This window comes from Numida meleagris, chromosome 23 (genome assembly GCF_002078875.1).
Source record: "Numida meleagris isolate 19003 breed g44 Domestic line chromosome 23, NumMel1.0, whole genome shotgun sequence".
NCBI classification, from domain to species: Eukaryota; Metazoa; Chordata; class Aves; order Galliformes; family Numididae; genus Numida; species Numida meleagris.
In genome coordinates this window covers 1,041,797-1,054,261 of record NC_034431.1, presented here as the reverse complement: position 1 = coordinate 1,054,261, position 12,465 = coordinate 1,041,797, and the positions used below count along the sequence as shown (strand labels likewise).

The 12,465-nt window shown below is 46.1% G+C and overlaps 1 protein-coding gene across 3 annotated transcripts in view; it reads right to left on the bottom strand.

Moving 5' to 3' along the window:
• Positions 1-12,195, bottom strand: part of FLI1 (Fli-1 proto-oncogene, ETS transcription factor) — an 85,373-nt gene extending 73,178 nt beyond the window's left edge. Inside the window, exons 1-2 of one of the 3 annotated variants that reach the window (XM_021375925.1) lie at positions 11,839-12,195; positions 10,004-10,085 (exon numbers count right to left, since the gene is read on the bottom strand). In XM_021375925.1, coding sequence (XP_021231600.1) covers positions 10,004-10,042 — 39 coding nt within the window. In that variant the 5' untranslated portion in view covers positions 10,043-10,085; positions 11,839-12,195. Of the gene's footprint in view, positions 1-971; positions 996-10,003; positions 10,086-11,838 lie in introns of those variants that run through there. The other 2 variants (XM_021375928.1, XM_021375929.1) reach the window with 2 other exon arrangements.

The window sequence follows — 12,465 nt, the reverse complement described above, 5'->3', positions numbered from 1 at the left end:
AAGAAAGAAAGGAAGGAAGGAAGGAAGGAAGGAAGGAAGAGAAAGGAAGAGAAAGGAAGAGAAAGGAAGAGAAAGGAAGAGAAAGGAAGAAAGAAATAAAAGTCTGCTGATCAAAATGTATTTAAAACGTGTTGTGGCCCCGCTTCACGTCTGTCCCAGGCAGGGCTCCCAGCACGGAGCGTGAGACAGGGGTCCGGTCCCTGCCAGAGGGGAGCACTGAGTGCAATAATGCAAGGCAGACAGGCGGCTCCAGCAATTAAACACTCTGCAAATGGGGCTGCGGGAAAGTGGAAGCTCTTTTCCACTTTCACCCCTGTCCCCTCCACTCCCAGTCGTCTCAAGGGCTGGGATATCGGGCTCCCAAGCAAAGGTCCTAAGATCAATGGGAGCCCATCCTTTGCAGTCCGGGGGCTGGGAGCACCTTCCCCAGTCTCCTCTCCCGGCGCAACCTTCTTGCTAAGCTGTTAAAAACCCACTCAGATGGAAAAATATACATATAAACTAAAAAAGAAAAAAGACAAAAGACAAAAATTTGCAATACTTGACAAATCAGCTGAAGTTTCGTGTCAGCATAGGCACTGCAGTAAAACCAAATCAAAACACCAGCCTTTAAATCCCATTTTCGACCTGGTGAGCCCCTGACGTGCAGCTCTGTCTTTCATTCAAACGGGAGCGATCCCTCCAAAAGAAACGCACTTTCCTTTTTCCGGGCAAGGCTGACAGCCTCCGAAGGACCCGAGGAAAGGAGACAATACGCGCCTGTCCAGCTCCACTTCCCACCCCCTCCCCTTGCAAAAATAACAGGCAGCCACCAGCGGAACACATCATGCAACGCTTTGGGCGTCCTGTATTCCCCACTTCTGCAAACTGCTGCAGCCCGAGAAGAGCCGAGGGTGTAACAAAGCCAAGAAAGAAAGTGTCAAGGCAGGAGGACACTGCTGAACGTCAGATCTCCCCGTGGAGGGCATTACCTTATCCAGTGCCAGTTGTGTCCAGTCTTTTTGTTTCCCCTGTCCTTAGTCCAACCACGGGGGGCAGGGGGGGATCAAAATATATCCAAAGTTATTCAGCACACGCCCCTTCCAAAAGGGAAATGCAATAATGCCACCAGTGTTTCTACTCGGCTGCTGCAGAGATGCCTTATTAATACTTTATTTCTCCAAGCCCGTAGCTGGCAGGAGAGAGCTGTAGATTCCTCTTGCCCCTCCCTCCCCTCCCTCCCCCCTCCTCTGAAATTAGTCTCATCAATTCAGCTACAATTTGGGAGTTCAGATGCAGACACGGGACTGAACGTGACCAGACCTGAAGCTTTGCCGTGCCGCTTGCCGGTGACTGAGGCCGCCTGCAAGCAGGAGGTGAAGGCGGAGGGGCAGAGGGGACAGCCCGGCCGCCCCCCACCCCCGTCCTCCCCTGTCTGCTTTACAATCCAGGGGGCTGCGCTGGGGTCCCCGGAGAGCAGCACATCTGGATGCTGCTAGCGGGGTCAGGTCCCCCCTTGCCTAGGGCCACAAGAACTGGAGTTCAATTAAAAGAAATCGCAGTTAACCCTTTGCTTGCCTCATTACTCTTTTTCTCTTTCCTTCCCCTCTCTTCCACCCCTCCAGCTACTCTCTTCTCCATTCCCCCTTTAGCCTTACCGCATGGCTGCTGCAACCAGAAAAGCCAGAGGTTACAGGGAAGAGTGAAACGCATCCTTTCAAAACCCAAATGGTTTCCTCTCTAGACAGCACCCTCCACCAGCCCCGAAAAACGACAAGGCTGGGGGGTGAGGGAGGGATCTTGACCGCGAAAGGAAGGGGGGAAATACCGTGGAAGGAGCCTCCTTCATCCACGGACCTCACGGAGCTCAGAGCTGCGTCGAGAAATCACCTGAAAACGTGGCCAGCGTGTTCGAGAGGATTCCTACCTGTCCAAAACGCCGGGCTGCTGAGACAAACAAGCCCAGCCCTCACAGTAGCTCCCCAGTGCTCCCATAGACGGCCAGATGTCAAGCATCCCCCTCCATCCCACCTAGAGATAATTTAGGAACACGACTCTGCATTTTATTGCCAGAAAAGCACCGTGACCCCCAGGGGCTTATTTTGCATGTCTGAGGGCGACTCAAAACGCAGCACGTTCGGGTCACCCAGGTTGGACCCATCAGATAAGATAACGAGCGAAGTTGCTAACCATTATGACAGACAAGCTGAACAATCTACTCTTTTCCTCCCAAATAACAGAACAATTTGCTTCATCTTCCACTCTCCAGGGGAAAAAAAAAAGAAAAAAAAAAGTATCCCTTGAAGTTATCTCAGACTTTTGGGAGAAGGCAGGAATATTCACCGGCTCCGTGCGCCAGGCTCTGCATCACGCGAGGTGAGAGGCAGCGGGCAGCGAGCGGGGCCAGGCGGGCACGGGGCGGGCAGCGAGCGGGGGGCTGGCTCTGCCGCTCCGCTTTCGGATGTATATGTACATCCAGTAAGGGAATTATGATCCGTTTAATGTGGTTACCACCAGACATCTGGAAAATCATTTGATCTTGGCAACCACGGAAGATTTCAAATGCTTGCACTGGGACAGGCTGGTAGAAATCAGTTGCTCCTCGATTATTATTTTTTAACTGCGCTTATGAATGAAACGAAATTCTCGACCGATGTTTTTAATTGTTTCAATATTGATCTCAAGTGCTTGGTATGTCCCCACCTCCTCCGTTCGTCCGTACAGTTGAGCTACACAGACCGAAGCCGCACACGGAGGTGAAAATGCCGGTCTGGTGAATGAGGACACACTGGGGGCAGTCCGAGACTATTTCACGTCCAGAATGAAAGGAGTTAACGCCTGCGTGTTGTCCAGTGCCAGTCCAATCTCCTTCGCGGGAGAGCATAACCTCAAAGATACGCGAGAGTAGTGCCCATCCCTTAATCATTAAAACCGTGTAGTTATTCCACAGGAATAAGCATTATGAAAATCTTCTCGGGCCTCAGCTGCAGGTTGGAAATACTCTTTTCGGGTGACGAAAGGGGATTGGCTTATCTCACCCCCTCTTGTCCCAGCAGCATCAGCTGAGCTGTCGCCAGCCCGCAGCCTGGGGCTGTCACCTGGAGCTGGCGCGGGGACACACCGGGAGCGGCCGCCACTTCGAACTTCGTCACCGCCGAGTGGCCCGTGACGGTCTCCTGTTTTTTAACTAACTTTCTCTGTACGCGTCCTTGAGCTAGATACACTGAATACGTATAAAACTTTCTAAATACACCGTCCTTTAGAAATGCATTTACGGTGTTTACCATCCTCCTTTGCCCGGGGCTGTATTCGCAGAAGGCCAGCACCTATTCTGCCCCAGCCTTTACCAGAGGGAAAGGCTCCACCAGCTTCAGCGAATGTTTAAAATTTCCTGCTCTGAGTTTCCTCTGGCAACGACTTCATCGCAGAATGAAAAACGCACCGTGTTTTGTTTATTTTCTAAACCCACATTCTTACAAGGAAAAAGCCCCAACTACAGCCCTGGGATTTGATCCCCAGGAACGAATCCCACTTTAAACTAATTGGGCAAACCTCTGCTTTTCAACAAAACCAATAACGAGGGTGCAGTAGAGTTTTCTAGCCCTTCAGCAGAAGGATCGGGTCCCTCCTGGTCCACGGGAACAGCCCATGGGATTTGGGAACTTGAACCCGGAAAGTTACTCACTGTTAATCAGCGCTAAGTAAAACATAATGCCTTAAAAGTAGCGTGGAGAAGATGCAGTAGCTTTGAAGCTGCATTGCAATTACGCGGAGAATGGGAAAGCAGCGTCCTGGCTAGTTTTATTTGAGCTCCATGTCCCAATAAAACTGCCCCCGCCCTCCCTTCCTCCCCCATCCCGCAATTATTGAAAAGCTGAGCACAAAAAAAACAAAAATACCGAAGGCCAAAAAAACAGACGGCAGTGCACTAGCTCCAAAGGTCTGGCCCCTCGCTTGAGGCCATAATTAATTTGAGATTTATTTTTATTGGAGAACCCAGTCTCGTCTGACCTTAGCCAAACAAGACTTCAGCTAGACCCTTGATGCGCTTGAATGGAACAGAATATTTCTCTCTAACTTCTCTTCAGGCATCTGTGCCTGCTTTGAATTTGTTCCTCAGACTTCATATATTTGGAGATTTGCAGGAAAGATTTTAAGCATTTTTTCCCCTTTAGCATTCACTTTTTCTTCCCATTTTGCTCCCCTTTCCACCACATAGGGTTGGAAACGCATATGGAAGGCTGGAATACAAAACCCACTGGATCCAGCATATTGGTGGGGGTCGTTTTTCTGTAAATCGTGAAAAAAACGGCGCCATTAGAAGGTCGCAGAGTTGAGGAGGGAGTCGGCTGCTTAACTGCTGGTATCTGGAGGGGACGGAGTCACTGAGTGTAAAATCTTGTCCCCTGTGCCCGAGTGAGGTTCATTTCAGAAAGCCTCAGCGTGCCACATTTCCAGGAGAAACGACGTTTCTCCCACATTTTCGACTTAAATCCAAACAGTATCTTGAAAGTAAAGCGGGGGAGAAACAATGCCAGCCCTTCCCCACGCAGTGCCTGCCTTCAGCACGGGTAAAAATCAGGCAGGATTTGTTGGGCACAGGGAAATGGAAGGGGATTTTTTTCTTTAAAACAGCGAAGTGGCTGCAAACAAGGGCTAAATCCTTAAGCAGCAAGTTGTCAGGGTGCATTGCTGAAGTCTAACAACGGCGTTTGTGCCTCAAAATGAGAACGATTCGGTACATACACCGATTAACCATCACTCCGTGTGAGAATGACGTAGGAGCTGATGGAAGCCAGTGCTTTTGTACAAGATTTGGGCGGTGCTCGCAACTGCCCACCCAGCCCTGTCGGCAAAGCTGCTGCAATCCCCCGTTCTCTGGGGGTGCCTGATGCCGTCCTCCCGAGCCCAGGTGCGAGGACCAGAAATTCTGTGGGACGCCGGGAACTGCAGGAGAAAAAAAAAAGAAAGAAAGAAAGAAAGAAAAAAGGCAGAACCGGGTAAGGATAGCCTCAGCAAGAGCAACTACAAGAATAAAAAACAGCCCATGAAGTCTGCTTTTCCCCTTGTCTGCGGGGCACAGCCTCTCCAGCTGTCCTGAAGTGCGTGCTGCAGGTTTCTGCCCGCTTTCCGCAGCCGCGTTTCCAGCATCCTTGTGTCCCCGAGCGCCTGTGGGATGCAGCCAGGCTAATAATCCCTGACGCGTCCCTCGGTTGGTTCCTTAGCTATCCTTTCTGCCGCAAGATTTCTGTTGAAAAATAATAATAACAATAAATACCAGGATATTCTTTCCACGCAACCTGTGCCCGGAGCAGCCTCTGGCTGCTGCTGTTTCAGTGGGACAGAGAGTGTCCCTGCCAGGATTGTCGGTAGCCTTCGCATTGCCCTCTCCAAAGAAAATCTCTCTGTTTTGTCCTTCAAGAGAAAAAAAAAAAAATCTCTCTTCAGGGCTTCTGTAAACTTTCCAGGCAGAGGGAAAGCAAGAACAAACCAAATATTGTTTCCAGCCACCCAGACTATTTTCCCTCCATGAATATGCTTCTTTGTACGGTACCACAAACATTATGGCTGCATGAAATCCATTTTTAAAGCCAGAAGTCCTGCGCTTAAACGATGGATCCTTCTTCCCATCTCAGGGAGCTGGGCTGAAGTCCATCTTCGTGCCCGTTCAGAGGTCTAGCCTGGAGACCATTTCCCGCACAAGACAGTCCAAGGGAATCCGGTGTCTTAACGTTGGGCACTCCAGGGAAAACGATCCGCAGAGGGGTTCTTCTTGGAAGGGGAAGACAGGAGCCCTCAGCGCAGCTGGCAAGCAGAGCACGAACCGGCGATATGGTGGTGGTGTGGCTCTCTAGACGGGGGGGGTCTTCCCAGGCTAAAAGGGCGAGAAGTGCCATTCCCCCACTGCAGCAACACTTCACAGATACTTAAGATTGGAAGAGACCATTAACGCCCTCTTCTTGCACTTCGCTTTCAAACTTTCTCCTCCACGGCTGGTACTCGAAGCGGGGCCCTAAGCACAGAACCTCGGCTCCGGCGTGGGGAGCAGCGGGGAGAGCAGAAGCGGGGGCCTTGCTGCGCGAGGAGGGGAGCGAAGGAGGGGATAAGCGTTGGATGTTGCCGGAGGGCTAAAGGAAAAGCCCTGGAGAATAGAATCACAGAATCGTAGGGGTTGAAAGGGACCTCTGGAGACCACCTAGTCCAAACTCCCTCCTACAGTAGACTGCAGCACCGTGAAATTACTCTCGCGTTGCCTTTACACACATATCCGAGCACAGACTGGCAACACAGAAGGGGAGTGAGGATTGCTCTGCCTCATAGTAGTTAGTGGCAATGGTAATAATTAAAAATTCAGCACGTAAAGACATGTTGCTCTGCTTATAGTCCTAATGCTTTCCGTATCCTTGCAGTCTGGATTCCAGTGCTGTCTTTTAAAATTTAATTTCCCAATTATATTACATGTTTCATTCTCAAAGTCAAATACTCATGTTTAGATGAGATTAGCACCCTCTGATATACTGTAAATTATTAACTACCATTAACTACTTGCAGATCAGTAAGTATCATAATGGTATGTAGAACAGAAATAATTTATCAAGAACATAGAAGAAATGGGTAAGGATCATAAATATTTTGTAATATTTATGAATTTCTACTCCACTACTGCGTTAAGGCTCAGACAAGAAGGATGCACAAGAGAGAATGTGTGCAGTCATGAAATTAAATAGGATCTTACAGCAGCGCTTTAGATGCAGATCCATATGTCGTGTGACGTAAAGCAAGGTTACAACACCGGCAAGTAAGTGTGACTCAACATAAAGCACCTCTGTTAAAACAAACCATTTTAAAATTCAAAACCTCTACTTCCTCCCTCTCCAGTGTCCTACCCCACGCTTTTGCATTTTGAAAAACGTGGTTAGGAACCCTGCTTGTAAACGCCTCTCATTTGCAGATAATAGAGATGAGACGCTCTTCTGACCAAGGCAAAGAATAAACACGATGCTTAGATATACGACACATTCGTGGAAGAGAACTTTTAGAAGACATTGATCCCAATCTTGCTTTTCTTCTGTGTGATGGAGGCACTGCACCAGTCATCAGCTGGGATTCCAGGAAGGTCATAAAAAAAAATAAATACAGAGTTCATCTTTCCCATAATTAAAATCAATAATACTTTTCTGGATAAGGAATGACATGAAGAAAAAAAAAAAAGAAAAAGGAAAAAAGAGAGGTTTGGGTAGAGAGAAAGAACTAGAACTCAACTTCTTGCTTACCACAACTTGGTAAGTCCTCAAAGAGTCAGGAAAGAGAAAGCAAGTGTTACCTAAAACTGAACAGTGCTTCCTGCTTACACAGCACTTTCATCCACACTTTAAAGATGGAGAAATGGAAACGAGGAGTTGAAGCGTCTTGCTCAGGACACCAAGGCAGTGCCAGAAGGGATTGGGTCAGTACACAGGTTTCCTAACTGTCTGCCTGGGTTGTCAGTCAGTGCCATTTCTACAGATAAGCCAGTGACAGAATCACTATGTGGGCCCTGAGTGCACTGAAGTCAGTGGAAAGTGTCATCAAACTCAGAGGGGCCAGAGGCTGACATACCCTGTGTGTTCAAGGCTCAGATTCTCCTGCATTTAAGCATATTCTTACTTTTAAGAGCAACCTCATTGCCCTGAAGGAGCTATGCAGGTACTTTTTTTTTTCCCCCCCCATCAGTGGTACTGAACTGCTCAACTTAAAACTTTAAAAGTCCATGGGAGATATCTCCTTTGCCTTCAAAAGGACTTCAGATCAGTCCCAAGATCTTTCTTTCAAAATTCTGCTGAGTTTTTAAGCACAGGAACAAATTATTTCCCCAGTGACATTGGTGTGATTGAAGCTTTACAGGCAAAATACCAAAGACAAGGCCCCTGCCCAAGAGGATGGCAGCTGATGATGAAGGGCTGCAAGAAGAGCAGAGTTCAGCATCACACAGCTCACTTATCCCACCACTGCTGGAACACTGCATGAATGTCCAGCTGTAGGAGTTCTGCCTGGTGGATAAACACATGCTTATCTGAAGAGAGCTTTGTCCAAGTACACTGCCTGCAGGATTGCAAGTAATGAGAAGGCTATCTTGACACAGTTACGGATTGACTCACTCAATCTCGTTGGAATATTAAGTTATTTAGGCCTGGATCTTGGTTCCACTTAATTCAAAAGGAATCTTTCTACTAACTACAGTGGCAGCTGGATCTTGCCTCACAAGAAAAGGCAATGATACCATAATATAGGATGTCAAAGGGCCTTCATCTCTTCATTGTAAACAGAACACATCTAAGATCATTTCCCGTACATAGGAACACCAAAGAGAAGCTAATCCTAAAGCTGGGCACAGACTACACAGACTACATAGTTTATTTCTTTGCTCAAACATTTACTAAATCTGCTTTCTTGAGACTTTAATTTCATTTGTTTTGCACGGAGTTTATATTCTTCCAGAATCTGGTCTAAAGCTATGTGAATCTAATAAGCAAAATTAAATCATCAGCATTCCCTGAAACACTGAGCTATGAGCGTGAATTTAGGGGGATATTAACCCAGTCTGGAATGTTGACCGTTCTCAGTACAATTCCCTCCAGAAACCTTATCCAGAAAGCTGCACAACTTCATCCAAGCAGGGAATACAAGTGATTCTACGTGACCTGGGATCTTTCCCACCAAGCTTGCATATCCGATACTAATACTTCTAAAAAACTGCTGGCAAAATGATCTAGGGATACTACACAGAAATCACTCAGTGAATCATTTCCAATAATGTGTACGCACATGAAAATCACAATTGACACATGGATCACTGACTAAGGGAAAAGAAAAGAGAGAGAGAAAATTCCTGTAATAAATTATTCATTACAAATTATCCACCCAGCTCTAGTTAACACCCTTCTGCAGTTCTCCAGCCTGGGAGAGAAGACGTTTGTGTTTTAGATTTTCCCTAAGTGCTGCTGCATGCAGGGTTTGCCTTAAACGTGTAACCCAGATGTCCCAGGCTTGGTTTATTTACATTCTTGGGAACTGTTGTGGTAAAAAAACTATATGATGTCAAATATAATATAGTACTCAATTGAGTTATAAAGGGACAAGGCTGTGCCAGCTCTTCTTTGGAATTTGTTTTAATCTTATGAAAGAGCTAGAAGCGGCACATTGAAATACATTCTCAGATTCTCATTTTAATAAAAAATGTACATACATTATCAATGATAAGAATGCAAGTTCTAGTGGTCTCTGGCATTGTCCATTACCAGTAATACCAATTGAAGTCAATTTTCCTACAGAATTGTATGGAAGAATTGATTGAGGAAAACCCCAAGTGACACTGTGAAAGAAAAGCCAGTTTAACAAAGCTTTGCCTGGTGTGACAATCCATTTCTTCAGTAACTGAAAGAGACGTTTTGCTTTAACCCATTAAATACTTTTTCCCTTCTAAATCTGTTTAGAAACGTACCACTCAAAACCAGAACTTTTCACATCATCTTGCATATTGAATTCAGTGGGTGGTGTGGCAGAGAAGTAGAATGATATTAAATGAAGTTTAGCTTTAGTTCAGTATTAAATGACACCTTGGAGATCAGAAAATTGGAAGCCAATTTAAGAGCCCGCTATGACATAGTATCAGTAGCACACCACCGCTATCATACCGGCTCCAGAGGAGCAATCCACTGCCATAATGTAATTCAGGTCACCCTCACAATAATAGTGGTTATAGCATAACCCACAAAACCAAGCATCAGTGCATTATACAGGACAAGAGCGCTTTAACATATTGTTGCTGTCTTATGATTCAGCTTTGGACTCAGCCCTGCCTATTTCCAGAACTATAACTGCTATACTAACCCAGCTCCCACTGAAGTTTTTTTCTTTTTTTTTTTTTTTCCAACTGAGTTCAGTGGGAATGGGAAAGAGACTTTCAATTAGTACAAACAATTGCAAATTTTTGAAGGATTGTGATTTTTGACATTACCTGTTTAAAGATGCTGTCATGTCTTACCTTGACGTAAGACGAAGTGTCTGGTACAGTCTGAAACATCCTTACGTGTTTAACAGATATTTTTAATGGTCCTAAAATTGATCTGGAATTAAAGAAGAAAATAAAATCATATCTACGTATATAGGAAAACAAAGAAACAAAGCATTGTTTACAAAGTAGGGCTAATAATATAATTTAAAGAGAAGGCATCAAGCACTCAAGTGTACTCTTGAGAGAAAGGACACAGATAAACCTCCCCCACAGTAACTAAATGTCAAGTATTAGACAGGACTTCACAAAGCAGGGGTTTGTTTCCATGTTTAACAACAGTTTGTTTGTTTTTGCATTTGGATTTTTCAACCCTTCAGGAAAAAGAACCTTCTTCACTTCTGGCGGGAGCAGAGGGAAACGTCTGACATTTGATTAACTGAATTTCTTAGCCAACAATTAAAAGCCATCTGAAATACTCATGTTTTCATGTCGAGACTAGTTAACCCTATTGACTTGTATCCAAGGGTTTCACTTGGCTAAACGAGGGGCAGTTGCCTTTCGTGACTCATTGAAACCATGCCGAGCCATTAGCCTGCCGGCCTCTATTGATTTAAAGAACCTTTCTCACCAACAATAATTAAACAATAAATTTTAAATATAGCTAACGGAAGTATCATTCCAAATAGCACTGAAAACCCAGAGATGTCAGTCTCGGTCTTTTCATTTCGGAGAGTGCCGTTCCTCAAACACAGCGGAGCTTTATCTCGGGCTCGCATCAGTGCAGTGCATCTGTTTTGCTGTATTTCTAAGTCTTGATGATCTCCCGACGAACAGGTTTTTGCCTCTCCCCCTTACCCCCCGAGTCATCATTTCAGAGATGCAGAGATTAACTACAACCGCGGAAAATGTAAAGCTACGTGGGAAAACGAATCTGTAGTCGCTACAAGGTCTGACAGCTTTTTCTACCCGTTTCACTCAGGATCTGCAGTCCCCTTTGAACGCGCCAGAGAACGATTAGCTTGTTGTTAACTACAACAAGCATCGTTAAAAGCACGAACCCCCCTCTTAGCACGCATCTCCTAAGTGCTGCCGTTCTGCCGCTATTTTCCAGGGGGTGGGTCGGTGCATCCAGGATTTACGGCAGAAAACTACAGAACGAGAAACAGGAGCAAAGCGCCGCAGACGAGCGCGCAGTGCGTCCTTCCCGGAGCCGGGAAGAGCTGCGGGTCCCGGCACCCAGCGCCGCCCGGCGCTCCCTGCCCAGCGCTGCGGAGCGGCTGCAGCCTTAGAGAAAAGCAGGGGAAGCGGAGAAAACAGCCCAACAACTTTGGAAAATAAAAGTTCTCTATCTGCCCGTAGCTCCCCCTTTTATTGATTTTTAAAGCATTTATTACGCGGCCAGCTGGCACAGAAGGGCAACTGATTATAAAATCGGCAATGTGTTTCTGATAAGTACAATTCTTTTTTTTTTTTTTTTTTCCTGTCGTCCTCCCTCCTAACACATTCCAGTTTCTTTTGCTTCTGAACTTGCAATGGGGGGTGGGGGTAGACAGAGTCGAGGGACAAGGTAATTTTCCTTAGCCAGTAAATTTCCTAGGGTCAAGGATTCCCGTCTCAGTTTCCCCTGCTCCCCTCTTTACCCCTCATCAGCGTTCCCCCACCCCCGCTCACCTCCCTCGTACAATTACGCGTGTTCGTATAAATAAATACATCTGCATATTTGGAACCAGCCTTAAGAAATCTGCTGTGGATTATTTATCAATCGCATTACCCTGCCAGCATCAGTAGAAACATAAAAGGGCCTCTTAAACTACTTTTAGATTCACCTCTCGCTTAGTCTTATTACTATTATTTAAATGACTCACCTTTGATACCCTTTCCCCTCAACCAGTGGCAGACCAGTTTGTAAAAATCCAGGTTGAGACCAAAACCAAAACTCCCCACCAGCTGTGGATTACTACCCTGCCGCTGCAGTTTTGCAAAGGAGAGATTAAACTTGTTAGATCCAAAGCAGCGCTGGAGTTAGAATTCCCAGCCCATCCAGACAGGCTGCATCAACCAGGCATTTCCTCAGGGGGCTTCTGCAGCGCTCGCAGCTCCAGTACGTGCTTTCCTTTCCCTCTCTTCTGTGCCCTCTACTTTTCATTTGATTTCCGTTTTCCCCTTATCAATATTTCAGCTGCTCCCTCAGATTAATCACGGCTACGTGACATCTTCGCCCACCGAGCCTGTCTGGCGCTACTTGCGACTTAAAAGAAGAAGGAAAAAAAAAAAAAAAAGAAAAAATTCGCAACTTTCTTAAAAAAATATTGCTGAGGAGTCAAGCCGAAAAGAGACGCTGAGTGGAGCTCAAGTGCTACTTTAAACCCCCCTTTTAAATAAGGAAGTTTCAAATATCCGTTTTAAAATCATTGTTCCTTACTTTGCGCTTTTCTCCCCCGACTCTTACCTTGAAAGCAGTTAACCCGTTTCCCTCTGAAACAAAACTGGGA